Source organism: Strix uralensis, chromosome 28 (assembly GCF_047716275.1).
Source record: "Strix uralensis isolate ZFMK-TIS-50842 chromosome 28, bStrUra1, whole genome shotgun sequence".
Lineage (NCBI taxonomy): Eukaryota > Metazoa > Chordata > Aves > Strigiformes > Strigidae > Strix > Strix uralensis.
The window spans coordinates 2,979,645-3,003,573 of record NC_133999.1 but is presented as its reverse complement, the minus strand read 5'-3'; the positions used below and the strand labels follow the sequence as shown (position 1 = coordinate 3,003,573).

Here is a 23,929-nt window from a genome sequence, read left to right as displayed (position 1 = left end):
CTTCTCTTCTTCTGTCTAGCTTCAATAGCAAGTGATGGCAACCAACACACATTCCTGGGCTATATACATATTTTTTGCTGTCTGTTCAAAGAGCTGCCCATTGTAGTGTATCCTCATCGGTTGGCAAACACTCCAAACTGTCCTCTGTTCCAGGTGGTACATACTTCAGTAAGCTTTTGGGAGGAAATAAAAAAAGGGCGTGTATGTAGGTGCGTTTGAATGTGAAGCAGAGGTCAGAGGTTCTTTAGTAATCATTAAATAATGTTGTTTCTCTCTTGAGTGAGATCGTGTGGCCGGTAGAGTCATGGCAAGTCTATAGCTTTGGATTGTGTAAGTTTTACCTCTGCTGCGAGAGGACATACTGGGACTTTGCTCTCTCTTTCCCTGCAGCATCCCAACAGACTAGAAGCAGAAAATTGCATTTGGTAGCTTCCCTGATGTAAACAACTGTTGAATTTTCTACTGGTTGTCCTTGGCCAGTTTGCAATAATGTGAAATTTTCTTTCTTAAGGTAGCTTGCAGCTCCCTGGTAGCAGGTTTCAGTTCCTGAGCAGCAACAGGGCTCTAAAGGGACTTACGAAAGCCCTACGCTGGTCAGAGAGCTCCAGGGAGCCAGAGTGAAAGGGGTGAACAAATGGCAACGGCTCAGTGGTACTGGCTGATAGCCATCGGTTCTTTTCTCCTCAACTGTGAAGAGAAATCCAGAGGAAATGTGTTCCTCGGAGTCATCGCTAGCGGATTATATTGCCATCCTTCTGGCTTGCAGAGTCTCTGGATTTGTAGCATGTCAAATTGTTATCCTGAAATTATTTCTGCTGTCCTGTGTGTTCTGGGCTCTGCCTTCAATCCTGTACAGCCTTTTACTGAAAAAACCCCTTTAGGTTTAGACAGGTTTAGATGACCCCAGCAGCATTTCAGCTTCCTTCAGTCATTCGGCTTCCACCTCCAGCACACTCTTTGGATTGCCTTAGCCTTTGCTGCCTCTCCTAAAAGCGCCTGTGTGCTGAGAGCAGAAGGGGTTTGCCTGGCCCCTCAGCTGTAGCAGGACGGCATCTCGCCCCCGAGGAGGCCACCCCAGGCACGGGACGCTGTACACAAGTCGTGTTATCGAGCCCGTGCTGCTCTGCTCCTCTCCGAGGTGGGTTCAGTTACGCTGAAGTCAATCCACAGGATGCCTGGGGATTTCTAGGAAGAGGGTTCAGAGGGATGGTGATTTTTCTGATCGCCCCACTTCACTGTGTCCACTCCTTAACCACTGGGGTAAGTACTGGTCCTACATTGCTCCTCTAGCTAATGGGTCTTTGCTGTAGACTTGGATTTATTGCCATTGCTTGGTATATCTGGCCCTGCCAGTGACTTTTATGTCTTAGTGTTTTCAGAGTGTGAATGGGAGGGCTCTCATTTGTGGTTTACACTGGGTTTATAATCAATGGGGATTTAATCTATGACAGCGTTAGCCCTAGTGCCCGCAGCAGGGCCGAGTCTCCTGGAACAACTGGAGAGTGTGTCTGAGCTCTTTGCCCAAGCGAGTGGTAGCATTTCTATTCACTTTAACAGTACTGGAGAGGGGCCCAGTGTGTGTTGCCCTTGAGTTGGCTGGAGATCTGCCTCCGTGGTAGAGGGAATTCCTGAGCCTGGCCCCTGGGCGCGGGATGCCGAGGAATGTGCGTTGGGTGATGGGGCATGGACGTGGAAGTGCAGGGTGTACGATTCAGGCGGTACCGTTTCAAGTGGCTGAATACCAACTGTTTGGTGCTCCTGGCCAAGACCCAGGCGTGCCAGCAGTGCTCAGAGTGCTAATTGTCTCTTCCTCCTGATGGATGCCAAGCCAAATGGAGCATTGCTGGATCTCCAGTCACAAAGGACTCGCATCAACCCCTCAGAATTTCCTTTTGTTGTCTGGATAAGGACGGAAGCAGGAAAGCTGGGGCTTCTGGTTTTGTCTGAGCTGATCTATTGTTTGGATGATTTGATGAAATTAAAAAAGGGATCCTTGCTGGTAGGAGCAAGCTTTTGATCTGGGTAGATGAATAGCCTATTAGTTTCACCTGGTAAATTCTCTGAAGAAGTAAAAGCTCGATACTGTTTTGAAATGAAACTGTTGCACATCTCCCTGTAAGCCTGTGTCCATCTGTTCCCTTCAAGACTTAAGAGTGGAGTCCTGAAAAGGACTGAGTCAGCAGCTAGCAGGAGAATGCCTTGAAGCCTTAAATTACATGTTAATGCAGTGGTGAAGAATCATCTTATGGCCTGAAGTACAGCATGGGGAGCCAGGAGACCTGGAGTATTTTCCTGGCTTCTCCACTGACTTTATTCAATAGGTTTTTAATGTTCTGTCTTGGATTCTTTTGAATGGGGAGACCAAAATATATACTTTTAGGATTACGTCACTAATAAATCTGGAGGCTATTAAAGAGAGGGTGTGAGGGGAGGAATGAGCCCTACAATAAAGGGAGTAGCCAGCACAAACCAAACGCTCTGCAAATCTAAGCCTAGATTTGTTCTTAGGAAGTTCAGCATGTGCGACTTGCTTTGAGACTGGGGGAAAAAATGGGTCTAAATCTTGGTCACAGCAGCAGCAGAGGAGTGGGTTTACTTAAATATTTTCCTTATTAAATTTTGTTATTGTTCCTTCTAATGATGCCTCCATAAATGTGTGTGTGCAGTTGACTCCTATGTGATACTGTCCATGTTTGCTTCTTTAGATGCTCTTAAGGGAGCCTGTTGCTGCATCGTGTGTTCTCACTGAGAGCAGTGATAGTTTTCTTTGATCTGGTGCAGTAAAACGAATGTCTTGTAGCTAAGGAGAGAGATTTCAGGAGGAGCCAGGAAAGGATAAAACCAGGACTCGTGTTCCTGTTGTGCTGTGGAGTGGAAGAAGTGCTGTAAAATTTTCTGTGCTGCTTTATTGATTCTGTGATCAATCCTCTAGACCAGTCCTGCTTTACTGCTTGTCTCCCAACGAAAGCTGACCTGGATGGTGTGGATGGACGCCTCTGCCAGGAGATGCCTGAGCCTCTCCGGTGCCAGAACTCCCCGTTGTCCCTCCTGACCAATCTCAATAGGTGACAGAAAGCTGAGAGCCCCTTTCAGTGCTGGGTGGCCTCCCCGGACGCTGCTGAGCACACTGAGCTCCTGAAGTTTCCCCATTGTACCTGGGCTGCTGTTTCTTGTGGAAATACTAAAATATGCCTGTGTTCAAATTCTGCTGCTTTTCCTGACGTCGTGACTTAGTCTGAATAGTTTCTCTTAAGCAGCTCAATAAATAAGACCTCTGGGTATGGAAGGTTTTATTTCTGGGGCGATGCAAACACTGTGAAAGCTTTGTCTCTTAATGTTTGAGTGTGTAACTATTTTGAAGCGGATGGTAACATGACCTGAAGGAAAAACGGGCTGTGGTTGCTAGTACACACTGCAGTGTTGTCTCCTGAAGCGTGCAGGATTGCTGCTGTTCTGATCTTACGGAGAATTCCTCCGGGATTCGCTTCCGCAGGTGGAATAGGACTAGAAGGGAGATTTCTGAATGCTTTTCCAGGACCTTCCCTGGGCTCTCGAGGAGCCCCTCCTGATCCTTGCAGGATCCTGACAAAGACGAGCTACGACGTTGTATGACCTGAGCACAAAACGTGTGTGCCCCGAGTCATTTTCCTTAGCAAAGGTTTGGGATTGTGTTCACACAGGCTTGTTAAAATTCCTTTTTGCTAGCCATGCTTCCCTCTGTGGAGCAGGGGGCTCTCAGGCAACATTACGTTCCCTTGCCAGGTTTTCTTCAGTTCTATGGTAAATGGTGATTTTTTTTTTTTTTTTTTTTTTTTTTTTTTTTTTTTGTCTTGCCCGATTCTGAAGTCTCTAAGCTTTTGGGGAGCAAAAGCAAACCTGCCTACAGTTGCCTTCTGGAGTCTTGGGGCTCCTGGGGTGTCTGACTCAGCAAGGCTTTGCCAAGAGTGAAAGTTCCACCTACTCTGTTTACTATAATCTAAATGAATATCTCCCTGACTAATCTTGGTATCAATTAAAGTAACCTGGAAGTCTGTGACCCTCCTCCCCAGCTGCTCATGGACCATGAGGTCTCCCAGTGCTGTGACTTTTTGAAAGGCTCTGGCATCTTGCAGTGGTCTGTCTGCTTTATTAATTAACGCTTCAGGGAGTACCGCTCTCAGCTGGTAACTATTACATCCTGCCTCTGAATGGTTTCCCCAAATTGTTGTGTCTTTTGGCTGAAGTTCTTCAGTAAAATGACTCGAGAGCTTTGGTTTGAATAGAAAGCAGGTCTGGAAACTGGTGTTGCACAGCTTTTAGCTATTCCTTGGCCTCTGATCATGAAAGACCCCTATTAACCTGAGCGCAGAGCTCGCCGCTGGTCATTGTTTGCCTTGGCACGAGAGGGATGAGTAAAACATGCTGACCTGCTGGTTACACACTGTTTCTTGATCCTTTTCTCCTGTAAAAAATTCTTATTTAGTTGACTATTGAGCTTTCTGGAGTATCATAAAATAAACCCGTAACCTAGAGGGGAATTTGGCATATTTTGTTAATTATGCTGACGTGCCTTCTAATCTCTTGAGAGCCAGAGGTCCTTCAGGACTTGACTGTAGGGCTACTCACCACACATTATCTGCCTTGGCCTTCTCAGATATCCTCCGTGTGGCCTGCTACACAGCAAGGCCATCCAGACACTTCAGAAGGTCCCAGCAATATATAAACAGAGCACTGTGTTCTTGTGTGGGGGACAGCCATGGGAAAGCTCTAACGACTTCTTTAGAAACCCAACAGCTTTAAGTTAAGTCAGGGCCCTGCTACCCCTCATCTTAGTTTTTGGAGAGAGATTGTTTCGGTCCAACTTAATTTTTGATTAACGTTTGCTGAAGCTTTTAAATTCCAATTTATGCGGTAGCAAGAAACAACAGCCACATAAAATGAAGCAGGTCAAAACAGATGTTTAGAGAAGATTAAAACTGAAAACCAGATTTTTCTGAAGACCACTAGGCTTGAAGTTAGTTCTGCTAAGCTTGAAGTTACACACCCCCCTTCAGTAATTTTACTTATAACTAACATATGTTATTCTTCTCTGCTATGATCTGGCTAAGGGGGTTACTCGAAGATTTTTATACTGTTCATGACAATTGCTCTGCCCATGTGTTTATCCTCTGGGCTAAAAACCATCTTGTATCCATGAAAAACGTTGTAAGAGGTTTCTTTTAAAATCAGTGCTAGTAGGTATTAAAGTCAGACATGTCTGACTAGTACTAATGTGCCTTGACTCAGGAGCCTTTTATTTTTACAGAACACATGTATCCTGCCCTCTCCACTGCATTTGCTTGGGGAAATCCCCTTTGTTTGCTGCTGGAGGGGAGCAGCCTTGTGAAAGCAGTTGCCCTTCCCTCCTCTTTTGCCCTCCAACTCTCTCTGACGTGGTGCAGGACTTTATTTTATTCCTCCCTCTCAGCCTCACCTCCTGACCTGCAAAAAAAATTGAAAAATACCTTCTTTCCGTAGCAGTATTTCTCTGAATGCCTGATGAAAATTTACAAATCTCAGTCTTGTGAAACCAATGTGAAAGTACGTGGCTCCTTGAAACCAAATGTTTATTTTCCATTAATTTTTTGCCATATATTTCCCCCTCTCCTGGATTTAGTTAGACCTGTTGTAAAGTCTCCCCTTGCTTTTCCCATTTCCTCCCCTGATAGCCAGTGCTTTTAACCCATACGCTTCCTGTTTCAGTTGTCTGTTCCTTAGGAAAATGCCTTTCACCCCCAGATCCCAAAGCACTTCAGTAGGCAGCTCACGATCACCAGCCCTGTTTAACACAAGGGGAAACTGAGGCACAGCCCTGGAAGTGACCTGCCTGAGGTCATGCAGCAGGTCAGTGTCAGAGCTGAGGTTTGATGTCTCTTGGATTTCAGGCTAATTGCCTGGATTCCTGATACATCTCCTCATTAGGCAGCTTGAAAGGCTGAGTCTTCATACGAGTATGTGATCTTTTGGTCATTTTGTAGGGATAGCAAAGACCTAGCAAAAATACTGGAGGATTTTAGCTTCTAGACATCTGGTTTTGGAGCCAAGTCTTTCCCCTTCTCCCTCCCCTTTGGTGGTTGCCAGGAAATAATGGAGCTTTAAAGGGCTGGGGAGCTTTTTCCCACTGCGCTCTGGCATTGCTTCATTTGGAAACTATTGAATCCTCAACCCCCACGTGTGCTGCTTGACCACTCCATGTGCTGGGTGACTGAATGAAGGCTGGGGAGCATGTGAGTGGGAAGTGGGCAGAAAAGGACCAGGATTTAAACTCTGCACAGCGTCTGGACGAAATTCCTCTCATGAGTCAAAAAGCTGCTGGTTCATACCTTAAAAGACTAGCTTATTTAAGGACATAGCACTTGTGTGACAAAAGTAAGTCTCTATCCAGACTTAGCAACCAAAAACTGGCAACCGTTAGCCACTACACCATCGGACAGACAAGGTTAGCCAAGACTACTTCTGCAGAGTGTCTGTGTACAGTAACATGTGTTGATTCTCTGCAGATGAAACAGGACGTGCAGTGACAGAAATAAGTCTTCTATCACCGTATTGGGAAAACAGACTTCGGTATAAATACCTCACTTCTGACCATATTGTAATACATTTCGTTACCCTTCTGGTTTTCCACTGTTTAAGTGATGGGTTTGGCTTCTTTATTGAAGGAGGTATGAGAGAAAAATGGTCCAGTTCAGTCCTGGTAGGAGTTGAACCAAGTTTTGCCATATCTTGCTGGAGCCACTGAACTACTGGATTTGTGGAGAAATAGGGAAATCGATTGCTAGCACTTACAACCTGTATAATTTTGCCTGGAAAAAAGTATTTTCCAGCTGAAACTATTTGGCAAGTTGACCTAAACTTACAAATGGTTTTAATGTGGGTGGGTATTTTCTTCATTTTGTTCGTTCACCCCACAAGAAATAATTTACTTGACGTTGGTTTTTACAGGCAGCATGGGACATAGTCTCTTCCATAGCTGTACTCCCTGCTGAAGCAAGAGGTATGAAGTCTGTGTCATTACCAAGCCTTACTCAAACTTTCCTTTTGTTTCAGGACGGCCACACAGTACCTACCTGCACTGATTGGCAGCTGCTAGCAGAGGACTTGGCTCTGAGAACTGTGAGCACTGAAAATGGAAAGATTCCTGGGTTTTACCCATAACCACTGTTTGATCATGCTGTTCTTCATCTCCCTGAGCCCGCTGGGCTTTGCTCAGTACGAACACTGGCCCTACCTCCCCAGTTACCCTGAGCCACCCCCACAAGTGTACCAGCCCCCCCAGAGACCGGCAAATGTTCCCAAGATCCAGCTGCGGCTTGCAGGGCAGAAGAGAAAACACAACGAAGGCAGAGTGGAGGTGTTTTACAGCGGCGAGTGGGGCACGGTGTGCGACGATGACTTCTCCATCCACGCTGCGCACGTGGTCTGCAGGGAGCTGGGCTACGTGGAGGCAGTGTCCTGGCTACCGAGCTCCAAGTATGGAAAAGGAGAAGGTAAGGTCACTCCAGAGCAGTGGTACTGTACTGGCTGTCTCTCCAACCCCCAGTAATTCTTGACCTGTCACTCAAATTTAAGATGTAGTGATAATTCCTGCAGCTGTAACTGAAATAGCTTCCTGGGAAAGCAGTGCTTCTTTAAATCAGATTAAATAGCTTCAATAATAGGTGATTGCTTGTTTTGACTGAAACAAGTTAAGGAATGATGAGATTAAGAGATGAAGGACCAGATTGCGGTGTGTGAACTTGGGAGGGGATGCTTGGGAGCAGCTGGCAGTGGCAAAGGGCAGAAGGATCTTCAGCAGCTAGTCGAAAGGGAAGCTGTACCCACAAGTGTAATGTAGAGATGATCCATTTCCCTCTTCACACCTCCATTGCCTTGCAGTGAGTCAAACAGGGCCTCTAAACACTCTTTCCCCCTATTTGTTTTTTCCTCTCAACTGTTTAGGCTATAAACAGACTGCCTATGTGATGCTATGTAAATCTTTCTTTTCCCCATTAGCCCTCTAGAAGCACATGCATCATATTCTGTGGTGCAGACCAGCCTATAAAAACCCAAAAGAGTGTGCACACTTCATGTCCTATATTTATTTATTATAATATATTTATTATAATAATATTTATAGTAATCCTCTTGGACGCACTCAGGCTGTTCCTGGTGGGGAAAAGCTATTTGCCCTCACCCCAAACTGTACATCCTTTCTTGCTCTTCGAAATTGTACCTGATGGATGTGTGGATAATTGCAGATCGCACCTTATTGCACCCCGTTCCCAAATATGTGCTGAACAAAGACTTGGAAAGGTGACTGTGAGTTGTAGCACTGAATTCTTAAAATCATAATGCTTGAGAGAGAATAGCTTTGTAACAGTATATAGCTCAACAGATTTGATTGTCGTCTTTTAATATGCTGTTAGTTAAGTGTTGACCTAAGAAGAACTTTTTCTGCAAGCATTGAAGCCTGGCACACTGTTGATGTAACCCACGGGCAGATTATTTCCACTGCAGCAGGGATAGATGTGCTGTGTGTCTGTTACTCAGCACCGCTCGTTAGTGCTCACACCTATAAACTTGCCCATGAAAGAGCACGCAGGCCTTAACAGTGACTTGACTGAAATGTAAAACCTTGAACGTTGTCCCAAGCTGTGGATTTTGGCTCTTGGGGTAGAGCAGGAGATTTCCAAGCAAGAAGAGGCCGTGACATTTGAAAACAAACCAGAAACTGATTGCCATGTGATTTAACGAGAGCGTTCTCTGCCTGCTGGGTAAATCCTGATGCAGAGAGCCCGCGCAGGGGGGATCGTACCTTCCTCAAACCACAGAGCCAGGCTTTGTGGGAGCTCTTTCTGCTCTCCTGTTTGGGGAGCACGTCAAGGGCTGGTAGGTGATTAACCAGCTGAATGTCTTCGGGCTGCTGGAACAAAGCTGGGACAGCCAAGGGAAACAGCTACAGAATCTCCTCATGGCTCTGAGGGTCGAGCAGTTCCTTCTGTCCAAAGGACGTGTTACTCTTCAGACAAGCAAAGTGTTTGGTACCCTAAAGTATGGGAATTGCTTGTTGGCCCTTGCTCCCTGCAATTTAGGGGGCAAATTGCAGGGGAGCAGCATGTGCCTAGCACATTTCCAAAGGGAGAATGAGCCCTCTGAAAAGGTGAATCTCAGAGATGCTGTTGGGTCTTTTGCACTCAACTGCTCTTGGAAAAACATGGCCTAAACTTTGGAGGTGACACCTTTTGATTTTTGTCTGCTCATCTTAGAAGGGAGTTCTGTGGGACCTAATTTTTAAAAAATCCTATATATATATATATATATGCATGTACATGTTCATGCTCGTGTGTACACGCACACACTTTTTGCTGGAGGGAAACTGGTAATTACAGTCTGGAAACTGGATCTGGCAATTTGTTTTCAAAGAGCACCCAAATAACAGGAGGCTGCAGTCCATAGTGGTTTGTTAAAGCTTTTGCAAAAATCTGCTTAAAAAAGTTAGCTCAAAGTTTTGATTAAATGCCCTGTCTCCTACAAGAGATTTAATCAGGATTTGATAAATGAGAAGTGATGTAAAGAGAAGCCTTAAATACAGAAGGGATGATTTGGTGAGGGTGATTAGAGGGTGGGGTCTAATCAGCCGAATGGAGGGGACCCGGTGACACTGCGTGCTCTGAAGTGGCTGTCATCAGAGGAGGTCAGTCCTCACTGAGCAGGACTGCAGCGGAGATCTGCTGCAGGCTGGTGGTAGCTTTTTGTTACCACGCAGATAAGGGAGGGGGAAGCTGTGGGGCAGAGCAGTTTCCAGTTAGTAAGTACTTGAGGTGGATCACTGATGTTCCTTAGCTTATTTTAGCAGTAATCTCTTCCCCTGACACAGTAAGAGCACAGCAGCCCTACTTGCTTTCAGTACAATCCAGATTTACCCTCTTTGTGAGTCTCAGTTCTATTTTCTTTTCCCTTCAGGGAAAATTTGGATGGACAATGTCCACTGTAATGGCAAGGAGACCACCCTGGCAGCATGCACTTCCAATGGCTGGGGAGTAACTGACTGCAAACACACCGAAGACGTGGGAGTGGTCTGCAGTGAAAAGAGAATCCCTGGCTTCAAGTTTGACAACTCATTGCTTAACCAAATAGAGGTAAACACACTTAAAACTGCAAGCTGCTGATCAGGAGCCTCTGTGGACAGGGATGTCTGCTGCTGCATGTGATAGTTATCCCAGCTGCACACTGTGGTTAAAGCAAACTCTAGACAGTGTTCCTAGATGCTGGCTAAAGATGCAGCTTTCAGATTTCAATTTCAGCTGTTCAGAGCATTTGTATGTATAATAAGAATTTGAAAGATTTTTTTATAGCGTAAGCAGAAAATATATTGCTCGTGTTCCACAATCAATTTTCAGAATTGAAAACTGGTTTATTATGTTTCTAATAACTTAGACAGGACGTGTGCTGCATTCACAGACGTTACATCTGGATGACTTTGTTGGTTCATGGTACTAAATTACTGAGTTTTCTTTCCCCTTTGTTACTGAGAGCAATTTGGAGGTCTCTGGTATAACAGGGGGACCAGCAGGTAGGGTTGGATTGGAGGTGAATTGAGCTTACAACCATGGCTTGAAATGGGTGGATTTATAAGGAAAGACATAAAGATATTTTTGCACGGTTTGGCTAAGCAATGATGAAGTAACCATGATAACTGTATGGAAACATTTGTGGGAATGGGGGATTAGTACTGGAAGTGATGAAAGGAGCTGAAGAGAGGAAAATGTGGGCTGGTCCCTGGGGGAAGGGTTCTGGGCTGTGACTGGGTTAGCTGCTAGGCTGAGGTTGAGACTCTTGGGGAAATGGCAGAAGCAAAATGCTTGAATCACCTTCCAGTGGACTGGTTAGATATCTGCAGAATAAAGAGCTGGGGGAATGCTGGGCTGGAAAGAAGTTGGGCTGAGCTCTTCAGAGAGAAGAAACATGGTTTTTTCCTTCAGCTTTTCAGGTTGGAAAGTATTTGTGGTGACTCAGCTAACATCTCCCTTGTTTCGGATGCTCTGGTGTTTCAGTACGTGAATTCAGTGGTTGCCCTTGGTCAGAATTTATCGAAAGATCCTATCCAGTAACCACAGTCAGATCTTATTTTAAGCAGCCAGGGAATCCAGGATGTATTGTATATCACCGTGCGGTTTCCACGGCTGAATCTTGGCTTTGTTCATGATCTGAAACAATGGATGCAGTCGTCTTTATCACTTTAAAACAAAATTATTCTAGCAGTTACTTCACAGCCACTGATTTAGAAAGCATCTCCCAGCATTTTCTTCTACCAGATTTTTCCACTGGAGGTTAATGCAGTGCAGCGTGCTTGACAAGGGAGGATAATATGCTCAGTCAAAGCTTTTGCTGCCCTGCTGAGGCTTTAGGAAGAGCGCTGTATGGGTGAGCAGGCAGCATTCAGCCCTTTCCTGGAAGGCTCCTGTATAAGGCTGCAGATACAGGATGCAAGAGCTGAAATTCTCTTGGTTGCCTTGACCTTGCCTCGCTTGGCTAAGGAGGGAAAGGAGCCTCCCCGGAGGGATCCCAAGCTGCCTCTGTCAATGGCACGGTTGTTGTTCGGGGAATGAGGCGAGATCATGGAACATCAGTGATGGCTTTGGCAGAGGCTGCTTCCCCAAAGCCACAGTGAATCCTCAAAACAGAGGCCTGGGAGAAAAGATGCTTTAGTCTAGACGGAGGTCACTTCATTCTAAGATGCTTCAGATATTAATCATAAAATCTTCGGAGGGCTCTGCTTTTCCATTAGCTAAGCACTGGAGTTTGACTAATGAGTTGAACACATTGGGTAATTGAGGGCTAGCTGGTGCTGCGTGGGGGCTTAAGCTGCATGTATGATAAGTAAAATGAATCATGAGATTGAAGCAGTCCATGCAGCAGAAGCCTGACTCGCCAGCAGGGTCACTCAGGAGAAATAAGTGTAAGAAGTCACATTCCCCACGTCCTGGCAGCTCGTGGGAGCTACGTATGGACAAAGGCATCCACTGACGTGACAAGTAACGGCATTCACAGCAATTGCTGAGGGGCACTGGTGAATAAAGACATTGAACTGGTGGGGGGAAAAAGGTAAAATAGAAGAATAGCTTTATTTTATGTACCTGCACTAAACTGAGAGCTGTCAGCCTGGCTGTCCCTGTGACTTTGGCCTGGTGGTAGAAAATAGTGTCCCGTTTTCTAGGCAGTGGCTGCTCTCACCCCCAGCTCTATGTGTCCATGTCTGTCTGGGTGTGCTTCTCCCTTTCCTATCACTGCCTGAATTTTGTGAAAAACTTACTATTGCTTCTGCTCTGCAAAGCCAAGCTGATTTTTCTTATACCCCTACAAGATCACTGGCAGCTGAAAGGATTCTTTTTCTGCTGGTTTCACTGCAGCAGGATTAAGGCTAAAGGTGATGTGCTATAAATTTTTAAGATGCCATTGTGGAATTACTCTTCAGTCACAGCTAGCTGTCAGATGTTTAAACTCTTTCCCCCTCTCAGCTTTCCTCCTCCTCTTAATCTTTGCTTTATCTCATTAGCAGCTGGCGTTGACATAGTTTGAGTCAAAGATGATGAGCAGGGTTACTCATAGGGTCATAAACTCCAAAACGGGGAGGTCAAAAGGCTTGTGTGAATGCAAGTTGAAAGTCTTTGCCCTCTCTAACATGCCTGGGAATTCTGTCTATCATACCTCACATTCACCAGAGGAAACATCACCGTTTTGTAAGCCGCTGGGTTCTTTAGTCTGTAGCCCACAGCTTGCCCAAGTGATGTTTTCTCTTTGGAATGAGATCAGGGGTTGAGGGGCCTGGAATTTTCTACTGAGCAGCAATGCTGTGGTCAGGTCTCTCCACCAGTCCCCTGGCTTCAGCTATTGCACTAACGGAGGTAAACCAATACAAATTTCCCACTGAAATTTCCAAGGGAAGATATTTCCGTTTGCCCTTAAGCTGCTTTTAAAACCAGGCTTTACTCAAAATAGGCCTGGTTTAAGATGATGGACAGAGCTGATGTATTCAGTTGCACCTTCCAACGTTGCTTTCCCACACTAGTTACTAACGACTGTAATGATTCCCAAATGGATCTGATTAACTGATGTAAACTGATGTTTTTACAGCCAGCAGACTAACAGGAGCCAGCGCTGACTTCAGTCAGCTGTGGTGGGGTAGGAGCAGCCGTTTTGTTCTGCTTTCCTGTTGCCAGCATTCAGGGGAAAGATGTGCTTTGTGCAGCCTGGTTAACCCATCGCCAAACGTGTGCCATCGCGCTCAGATTTCCCTTGCCTGGAATAGGGAGCTCTGTGTGTTTGTGCTGCCAGGGACAGACAAGACCATCTTAAATCTATCCTTTAGAAAGCGTCTTCAAGACCCTTTAGTGCTAAGTTCTCTGGAGTTGCCACGTGCTGCTAAGATTTGATGTGGAAAGTCCGTAGGTATAAGACAACATCTGACTTCATTTTGACAGGGCTCCAGCTCAGAGGGGCTGTGCAAATTGACATTTGCCCAAATCTGGCTTTGCTTCCTCAAATCTGACAGGGAAAAAGTTCACACTCTTAAAAGCAAAGTGATAGCCCTTGAGCAGAGTTTATTTATATTGGACAACGTACATACATCCATTTCCCACTTTGGAAAAGCTGCAGATAAAGTAGTATAGGATGAAATTTTCCACCACCATAAACCACTTGGGTTATATATATTTATGCTCAGACGGATCTTTTCCTATCGTGGCTCATATTTTGAGGGTTACATCATATCTCTTCCTGTCCCTGAGCCTTCCCGTTCCCTGCCTGTTGGGAAGGGGCAGTGCCTGAGCCTTGCTTCTGTGAGACAAGTTGCCAGTCACAGGCTGAAGTGAAATGTTTCAGTCTAGGGTGAGTGATGGAGGAGCTGTGATGAGAAGATGGGAGACGGGCAGGAAGAGGTTAACTTGTAACAGGACCAGGGTTGGGACAGGTCTGAAATCCATCAGTCTCTTGCTCAAGGGCAGAGAAGCTCCCATCATTTTTGCTTGCTGTTTTCCGCAGCCACTGCAGCTTTTAGCCTTGGGACTTGTTCAAAGGATTATTTCTTGGAGGGTGATGAATGTGCAGAGCAGAACAGCCCTTTCATGGGCTGCTGCCTGGCCAGAATTAGCCTGATACCCCTTTAGCTCAGTGGCTGCATAAACACTGCAGGTTGCCCACCTTTTCAAATCTAGAGCAGCGTTTGTCTGATGCTGACGCGAGTGTAATGACATCAAGTGCATTTTTCAGAGGGGCTTTTCCCCCTCCTCTTTAAATTATGTAGGCTGAATACACCTGAATGGAGAGAGCAGGGCTTGTGGTTTGACTTTGTTATTGCCTGGGAGCAATTGTCTCCGGGAGCATTAGGAGGGGAAAAACAGGTACATACCCTGCTGGTATCGCAGCCTCTCTCTTCCTACGGACCCCAGCTCTGTGCAAGTAAGCTGCACATCCTGAAAGGGTTAAAAGAAAAAACAGTAGCTGTGCTTGGAAGTGCTGCAAGTGTATGGCTGAGCATGGCTTAACCCACTAATTGGGTTAATTGCCCACAGCCCTGTGAATGGTGGGGGGCTCCAAGTTGGTGCTGAACCTGCTTGCCGTGGTCCTCCACGGAGGCATCTGCGTGTCCAGTATGACAGGGCCTAAGTTGTTGTTAAAACAACACCATTGTTTAACTGAGAGTTTGATTTTGCTTGCATTTCTTCTTTTTTAGCCACAGCCTGGAGTAAAAGCTCTGTTTTGCTTACTCTAATTCACATTAGTGGCTTGATGGACAACTTTGGTCTGACCATGATGGCAGAGCACGTTACCCACTTTAGTCGTGGTGGTAACTCTTGTAGGCGTTACAATGTGGCAGGCACGTAGTGAGTGGTATCTTGGAAGCTTAGAGGAAAAGAAAAGTTTAATCATGCTGGTTTTAAGTGCTTAAAGCATATCTGAGAACGCAGAAACTGCTTGCTGACTGATGGAGTTTGGGAGGGACAGACAGTGTTTTCAATATATACACTGAACTGCAGTAATTCAAGCTTTGTAAAATATAACAAGTGGAATCTGCCGCTTTAGCCAAAGATATCTGAGCACATGGGGCCTTGTGCTGTCTCTTTGCCCCAGGTAAGCACTGTGTCTGTTCTGCAGGTGGGGTGGGGGGAGCCAACAAGCCAGGTTCTGGGAGCTAGCTGAGTGCAGGAAAGGAGCTGGGAGCAGAATCTGCATCTAGGCTGTCCCGAACTGCACGCCTCCGTGCGCTGACGTGCGATGGCGAAAGGTATAAAGAGCAGGATAAAATCGGTGCAGAAGGTGTAGTACAACTGTCAGTCGTTTCTTGTCTTGCAGTTCACAAGTGTCTGAAAGTGGTCGGGTGGGTAGCGTGGACCTGCCTTAAGGTTCCTTCATACGGTGCCAAAGCCTGCAGTTTAAATGTGGGCACAGTCACAAAAGTTTTCCTAAGTCTTTACAGGATGCCAGAAGCTCTGAAATCAAAATGGTTTCATGTGTGTTCACAAAACCATAAGCAGGGAATGCTGTCCCTGCTTTTTTCAAGCAGTCCATGTAGCCACTTTGTGTTGTCCAAACGCAGCCCAGGCCCACCTGTGACTGCTTTACCGGGTTGACCAACAATTTTGAGACCACAGTAACTAACTCCTACCCTTAATATATTTCTTAAATAAATGCACGATAGGTACTTTTTTTAACCTATCCCCCAAAACTTCCTTAATAAAATATTTGTTGTCCACCCTCTTCCTCTGTGTGCACACACACAGGCTTCAAATAGGACGTACTCTAAATATATCAAATTGCTGCAGCCATTGCAAGTTCACAAATAGATCTGGTACCTGAGACTAGACCGTAGCTTTGGCCAGACGGTGGGCAGACAAGGTCTAGCTAAACATACCAGGCTGTGCTGCTATTTCTGTCCTCCTTTTTCCTTTTGGGTGTATGTGAAGCATAAAAAAAAAATCTCACTTCAAAGCCTAGTGGCTCAAAGGCCCCGGTTATGCCAGATTAAAAGTGGGTTGAACTATATTGTCCAACTTTCTTAACTGGTGGGAAAGGGCACTGCTAAGCCCTGCTCAGGAGATTTCAGTTAAACTGGGCTCTGTGGGCGAGGCCATAAAAAATGCTCCTGTAAACTGAGCTACTTCTGACTGGAAGGTGTAAGGAGGGGAGGACGGGGTCATTGTTTGTGGCCTGGCACACAGATAGATCTTCCTCTTATCCAGCTTTTTGCCACCCAAATCAGTGGAGACTCTCCATACTGTGGGGAGCTGCAACTTAGGTCACCACGATCTCAGACTTGAGCTCTGTCTCAGCTGTCTAGTTCTCAAGAATGTTTGACAATAAAAGGTTTATTTGCCTGTTTGTTATGACAACAGTGTTCTAATTGCTTTCCCCTTGGTGTAAATGTTTACTTCTCTAAACATAAACCCATGTGTAACAAATGCTGATGCTTTCTGTGTCTAGAAGGGTCTTCAGTGTCTCTTCTGGAGCTAACTCCTGACAAATATTAATTAAGCTGCCATTGGGGTAAGCCACCATGCTTCTTTAGTGCTATAATTTTAAAGTGTGTGAGATAGTTTCTAACTTCTTGCCTCAATGGTTTCTTTGTGATGGTTTGTGGCATGTCAAGGTGCTGGGTTTGCTGGGCAGAGAGCTGGTGCTTGTCATCTGGCGAGAGGTCTGAGCTATGGAACTGGCAGGGCTGAGAAAGTGCCAAGGCTGATATTGGCTCACTGCAGCTCCTCGGGGGACGGTTCACCTGTTTGTCTCCTTGCACCGACTGTATCCAGGGCCCGAGTTGTTGTGCTGGATGTGATGCCATTTCTTTCTTACACCAGGCGATAGTTAACTCGGCCTGAGAACAGAGTATGAGCTTGTTCTGTTCTGCATTGCAGAGGTCAGGTAATAAATCTGGCCAGCTTGCAGCGTCTGATCCAGATTGTCTTTAAAATAGCTCAGTAGAAAGGAAATGGAGAATGTAAAAGCTTTGCTCATCAAGGAAGCCTCGGGCCATGATGTGCACAGAACAGAGCAGCGTCCCATCCTAAGCTGGGCCTCCCACCCGTGCCAAAGTTTCGCCCAGGTTCAGTGTTCCTGCCTTCTCTCGCTGGCTTCTGTCACCAGCGTTTCCTTTCTGGGGTGCTTTTTGTTAGCCTGCTTTGCATGGGCAGTCACGAGGCTGCCGCTGAAGCGTTTCAGGGCTTAGCAAAGGCCTCAGCTTTTGTCATTTGTAATCGCTGTATTTACTCCTGGACCCTAATCCTGAATTGCACTCTCAGCCCTTGCCCTTTTATACTGCACAAACCCAGAACAAAAAGTGCTTGCAGTCCAATACAGCGTAACGTTCCCAGGGGACTGCAGTCCCCCATAGGCAATGTGTCTTTGTCTTGCAGCATCTATTTCACCATGTTTATTTAACAGCTGGGACCGTGTTAGTGACTCAGAGGCACAGCTCCAGATGTTTAAATGAAAACAGATTCCGCCCATTCCTATGTATGTGAAGAGAGAGCTTTCTGAAAAAGTCATCTTCAAGGGAAAACACTTGGTAGCTGAGACTTCAGTGGAAGTGAAGGGTTTAAATACAGCGGAGAAGATGCCTCTGGGATGAACAAAGTCTCTGTGGAAAGATTTCATGTTATGTTCTTAATTGGGAAAAAAAATCAATTAATTTCTTGTCCAAGATGCAGCCTTAATGTCTTGGTGTTTGGGAAGCCAAGAAATCCTGGAGCTCCACTGTAAATGAAAAATGATGATACAAATAGGTTTCTGCATCTAAGGAGCAGTGGGATAGGTCAGGCATAAGGAAGGAAAGAGCAGTTTGAGTGGATCCCAGGGGATATTAAAGCAGGAGAGCAATGAACATGGCTTAGCCAGAGACAGAGATAGCACACAGGCTCCTTGCATTTGTTAAATCAAGGATCTGTGGTCAGAAGGGCACCTCTGCCCAAGCTGTTTGCACAATCACCTCGTGACCAGATAGCTGACAGAGCCAGTACTGGATCCCCCCACTCTCTTGCTCTACAATCCTTAGCATCACTCATGGTGATGGTTTGTTTTTTTTTTTTAAAAAAAAAAAATAAAGTAAAATACAGACAAGCAAAATTTCATTGCAGTTACCTTTCTGCCCGCATTGGAGCAGTTTCTCTGGCCGCAGGGGAGACACACACAGCCATAGCTGTTCAGACCCGCCTGCCCTGTGCAGGTCTCTAGCTGGTTTCTTAATGTTGTCACTGAGCACGTAGGAGTGGGTTTAAAGTGAGTGTTGAGATGCTCTTCTGAAGAGCCCCTCTGAAACCCCAGCTGCTGTGGCTTCGCTTTCAGCCAGGAGCCAGTGATGCAGAACCAGGGTAGTGTCTGCAGTCTGCCAAGTAGCAGTCGGGTTTCTAGGAACGGGATCTCCTCCCTGTATCAGTCCCTGGGCATCCTCAGGGCTGTTGTAAGAAGAGGGGGTATCGCTGAGCTGGGGCAGTGGAGGAGGACACAAACGTGCTGTCCTGGGCATAATTGTTCTGCCAACCCAAAGCAGATGGCAAAAGCTGAAAGCAAACGTTATGAAAGTTGTGTCAGTTTTTGCAATCAGATCCGGAGCCATGGGGAAGCATTTGGTTCAGAGAGTGGAAACAAAAGCAGCAGAGGCTCATGTGAAAACTTTTTGAGCCAGGAATCCTTTTGTGAAAGCTCAAAAACAAACCCCTTTCTTTTTGCTGTCTCTGGGCAGGCCCCGGCTTTCTGAAGCTGAGATTCGTGGGTTTCGTAACAGAGCACAGCGTGTTGGCTTGTGGTGGGCTTTTGTGTCCGGGACTGAGGAGGGGCAGCAGTGTGGGCCTGGGACGTGGCTCTCGGCGAAGAAAGGAGCGGGGTGGAGGGGAATATGACCCAACCCCAAATAGCTTGATGCTTTTTTTTCTCCTTGTTTTTATACTAATTTGTATTGTAGTCATGTTGGATGTCCCAACTGAAATCACATCTTTGCTTTGGGCAAATATGGATGTGAAGCCCTTGCTGCAGAGGCTTTGAGATTCAGAGTAGGTGAGATGGGCTTAGCGTTGTCTTCCCTCTCCAGAAGAGGCGAGGAAGTGTGAGCAAGAGGCCAGAGGTGACAGCGAGGAGGTGGGGGAGTGAGTTTGTGGCTGAGATCACACAGGAGATCTGTGGCAGAACTGAGCAGGATCTCTTCAGCCTCAGACCACAGAGTTATTTTAGCTTGATCTGATTTTTATATCACTGTATGCAGTCAAGTGGCTCCAGTGAAAAGCATGTTGATGTGGAAGCCAGAGCGTTGAATCTAGGAATAGATGTGCTACACTTCCTCCCCCTGCCCTCCATCCCCAGCTTTCTGTTTCTTCACACCTTTCAAGGCTAAGGAGGCTTAAGCAGGAGAAAAATGCCTAGGATTTCTTATTGCTTGTGTGCTTGCTGCCTTAATGGAGTTTGTCCATGTCAGAAATTATGTTTTTGATGAAAGTGAAGCTGCAGCTTGACGAATGAGCCCAATAGTGATGGAGCAGAGCCGCAAACTCCACACACGGGGTCAGCGACACAAGACACGCCGTCCTCTGAACTAGCAGCGTTCTGGGGAGCAGAAAGCAAAGGCAAGAGCTGATTCAACCTCGAGTGTGTGGGTGGGATTGTTTCATAAGCAAAGGAGAAGTTGGAGAGCCAGGTCTGAATGATACTAGTAGCTGAATTCTAAGACTTGGAGTTTGGGGGGGAGGAAAAGGGCTGGCACATACATCTCCACAGCTGTTGGCCTAAATAGGTGGAAATTTCGCAAGGCTCGCTGAGAAGGGGAGGACTATTATGCATGAGCCATGAGAGTTAACTCCTTCTGGCTTTGGTCTCTTCTCTTGCTTTGGGGCTAGAAATCCCCAGCAGCATTCTTCCCTTGTATCAAGGAAGCTGAGCTGTGGGTTTGTGTGTGGTTTTCTCCCTCCCTCCCTGCTTTGTGTTCCTCAACCTCAGACTGAGCAAACCATGTTCTGCTGGCTTTGGGGCTTGGGCCTCTATTTTCCTACCTGTAATTTGGGGTGCAGTCAACCTAGTTTTATTTCCTAGAGGTAGTATTGGTGAATGACTGCTTGGCTCCTGAAATATTGAAGGCTTTACTTTATGGTTGATGCTCAGGGTGGGAGCTTGCCAGATGTGCATTCAGCTTCTGAGGTGGTTGCAGATACCTGCTTTGTGATCCTCAGATATCCTTCAGAGGATTTACCAGCCTGCCCTGTAGCTTCAGTGTATGGCAATAATGTGAGCATAAGTAAAGCTTTCAGAGATGAGGTTTCCTTGTGGCTGTGACATCTTGTTGTAGGCGTTTGTCTCCACGTGTACATAAAGTATGGAGAGGGTGATTTTAAAAAGTCTGCTCTAGCTATTAAGTATTGTTTGCTTCTGATTTTTATGTGGAGTCTGTTTTCACCATTAGCCCAGCTGCTTTACACGTTGGTGTTGGAAGATAAAATACGTCTGCCTGTATTTGCATTATTGAATACTCCCAGTGCAACAAAAACTCTGCAGTGAAAGGAAACAATTCAATTCTGCAAAGAGTTACTGGGAGAAAGCTCTTAGTGGTCCTTTCTCTTTGAGAAACCTACAGTATACTTATTTTGACCCTTTGTTCTTTAATCTTCCAATATACAGCTGAGGTCTACAGCGTGTTGTATTCTCAGACATTTTGCTGTTTGTTCAGGCTCAGTGCAAACCCTAGATCAATAATTCTCTGCTCTAAAGCTACTCTCTGTGAGCAGAAAGGGGACTGGATGTGGGTTGGTTTTGCTCCCAGACAGATCATGAAAATGTCATTGCATGCCGGTCTGCTATAGCTATCTGAGGATTGAAATACCCTCGAGGGAATTAAATGATGGCTTATTTCTTGCTAGTTTGCTCACTTTTTCTTCCCCCCCCCGCCCCCTTCCATGGCAAATACAGGCAAAAAAAACACGACAGAAGAGTTAGATTTGCTAATCAAAGTCCCAGGTCAGAACAGGATTTCTTTTTGTGTCTACGTCAGCATCTCCAGGGGAAGAGAGATGTGTCGTGGGACCTTTGTACCAGAGCCTGCAGTGCCGGAGCTATCACGCTGGCTCTGACCCTGTTTTTTCAAGTCCAAGTACAAGCCATTCTATTTGCACCTTATTTTTCACTTCTGTATAAAATGACCAGCAAGGACAACCCAGTCCGAGCGGTGAGTGGAACAGACGTGCCCAAACACACAGCCTGGGAGTAGGAAATGCAGGCACCTCCAGTCCTAGACTGGGTCACGGGCACCCCGGGATCCTTTACTGGGAATCCCACATCGCCGCTCCTGCAGCGGTCAGAGCTCTTCTGGAAACGGACAAAACAACCTGGTTTTATTTGTTAAGCTGCTGAACTAATTGCACAAATAACAGGCAAATCATCAGGTCCCTAACAGCGTTCCCAAGCTTTGCTTTTTTTTCAAGAGTTTTAATTTTTTTGCAACTTTGTGCCTTTTTTTTTTCTCTCCTTTTCTGACTCAGTGGGCTGGATTCTTTCTTTGCCTGTTGTTCTGATATCATAAATCCCAGCAAGAAATTCTCAAATCGATCCAGGGTTTTGAACATTAAAATACACCCTCTGGTGTGGAAAGTCTGTGAGATACAGATGCTTGGAACTGCAGGAATACAGCAGGAAAGAGTTGCAGCGTGTTGCCCCGTTCAGATGCTCTTTCCTCAGCATCTGTTATTGGCAGCTGTCAGAGACCGGCTGCATGTCTTTGTTTTTGTGCAACACAGCTCCTGCTAGGTTGGTGGAGCAGGAGGGAGAAAAAAACCCCAAATGTGCTTATCAGAATGTGAGTGCTTTCGTGCTGGAAGTGTCGCAGATGTTCCCTGCTGCAGGAGGGAACTTCACGTGGAGGTTAGAGTTGGGACCTCAGGATACTGGGGTGCGATTTCCTGCCTTTGTGGCCTTTGGAAAAGCAGTTTGCTCTCTCTGCACTGTATTTCTCAATCTGCAAAGGGAAACAGAATCATGGCTTTTGGGCCCCTCACTCCAAAAAGGCCCTTGAATGACTCGAGCGTGGCCAGAGAAGGGCAACGGAGCTGGTGCAGGGTCTGGAGCACAGGTCTGATGGGGAGCGGCTGAGGGAACTGGGGGGGTTTAGTCTGGAGAAGAGGAGGCTGAGGGGAGACCTCCTGGCCCTCTGCAACTCCCTGAAAGGAGGGTGCAGAGAGGGGGGAGGAGTCTCTTGAGCCAAGGAACCAGCGCCAGGCCAAGAGGGAATGGCCTCAAGCTGCGCCAGGGCAGGGTCAGACTGGCTCTTAGGAAGGATTTCTTTGCAGAAGGGGCTGTTGGGCGTTGGAATGGGCTGCCCAGGGCAGGGGGGGAGTCCCCATCCCTGGAGGGGTTGAAGAGTCGGGTTGACCCAGCGCTGAGGGATCTGGTGGAGTTGGGAACGGTCAGGGTGAGGTTCATGGTTGGACTGGAGGAGCTTCAAGGGCTTTTCCAACCTGGATGATTCTGTGATTCTTTCTCCCATCCTTTGAGTCCCCTGTTTACCTTGGAGGCTTTCCAGTTTTGTCACCACCTTCCATCCCTGTGAAGACCTCTGGTGCAGCGGTGAGAATAGCGATGTATTAACAATGACGAATCGGTGCAACGTGAGAATAAGGGTTCAGCAGCTCGGCGGTGGAAGCATCAGACAGATGTTTCACATCTGGAACGGCACTCTGCACGATTCAAATGGGGCCAGCAACTGCTGTTGTGCAGCTTCCTCACAACACACAGGCATTTTGAACATCGTTCCTGAATGTGAAATCACACTTTGTTCTGAACGCTGCTCCTCTCCGTCGTGCCGAGGACCGGCTGCAGCCTCCGGCCTGTCTAAATTCAAGCAAAATGGAAGTGGCTGTCAGTGAAAACCACAGGTGGATTTTAGCATGTTGCTGACATCGAGTCTAGTCAGGGAAAATGTTCCATTTCAGTTACTTTAATATGCAGTAGGGCCGACTCTGACGTAACTACGTGTAGCAAACATACTTAGAGCTTTATATAGGGTGGCTATATCCTGCAGTCACAGACAGAAAAACTCACTTAGGCTGTCTCACCCACTTTCTCAGCTGTCAATGCAAATTTCCTCCTTTAGTTACTATCTTTTCATGTGCTTTTCCAATGCAATTTTAAGCTTTGGCGCTCTGTCCTTATAATAGGCTTTTATTAAAAACACTTTTAGATCTTCAGCAGTCAAAGCTATTTCCAAATGGATTGAAGGCTTTGATTACTGCTTGGTTCCTGGCGAAGAAACTAAGGCAAGGTAGAGGGAGCAGAGAAACAAGGTGCTCTCTCAGGCAGCAGTGGCCTGTAGCTCCAGGTAAACATGCTTTCTCCATCAAGTAAAGAGCTGGAAACATTTCATAAACTGCATCAGGGGAAAAGTGAGCTGCAGGCTTTGGAAACCAGCCTGGGGAGGCCTTCAATGCGCAGAGGCTCTGATACTTTCCTGACAGCACGTAATCAAACGCTATGCACTATTTCAAGAGAATCTGTCAAATTCAGGAGAAACCCTTTGTACTGCAGATGGACTTCCCAGGCTGCACAGGAGGTGTATGAGTTTACTCTTGCATCAGACCCTTTGTCTGAGCACCTTAAAGTGTCTCAGATGTAACAAACCTGGATATTGTTGTGGTTATTTTTTCTTCTTGAGGGACTATAAGGGCTTTCAAAACCTAAGCCCAAACTGTGAACCCTGTATAAGCAGCACTGTCCTACTGGGTAAATCACAGGGTCCTGTTTTCTGGGGTCACGGGGGGTGTCTCATGGATGCTCCAGCCAAATTGCTGGAAGGCTGAACTCCTGCAGCTGAAGGTGAGAGGAGGAATCAGTGATCTGGTTTGCTGTACAACTTGGTGGTAAATGTAGACAAATAAAAAAAAAAAAAAGAGGGGGGGAGAAGAGAAGAAAA

The 23,929-nt window shown here is 46.3% G+C and overlaps 1 protein-coding gene across 12 annotated transcripts in view; it reads left to right on the top strand.

The window, feature by feature from the left end:
• Nucleotides 1–23,929, top strand: part of LOXL2 (lysyl oxidase like 2) — a 63,425-nt gene that overhangs the window by 13,891 nt on the left and 25,605 nt on the right. For all 12 annotated transcript variants that reach the window (XR_012626638.1, XM_074852454.1, XM_074852453.1 and 9 more), the window contains 2 exons: nucleotides 7,066–7,505; nucleotides 9,961–10,136. Coding sequence is in view for 11 of the 12 variants with exons in the window: in XM_074852454.1 (XP_074708555.1) it covers nucleotides 7,145–7,505; nucleotides 9,961–10,136 (537 nt within the window). In the remaining variant the exon portion in view is untranslated. The remainder of the gene's footprint in view (nucleotides 1–7,065; nucleotides 7,506–9,960; nucleotides 10,137–23,929) is intronic.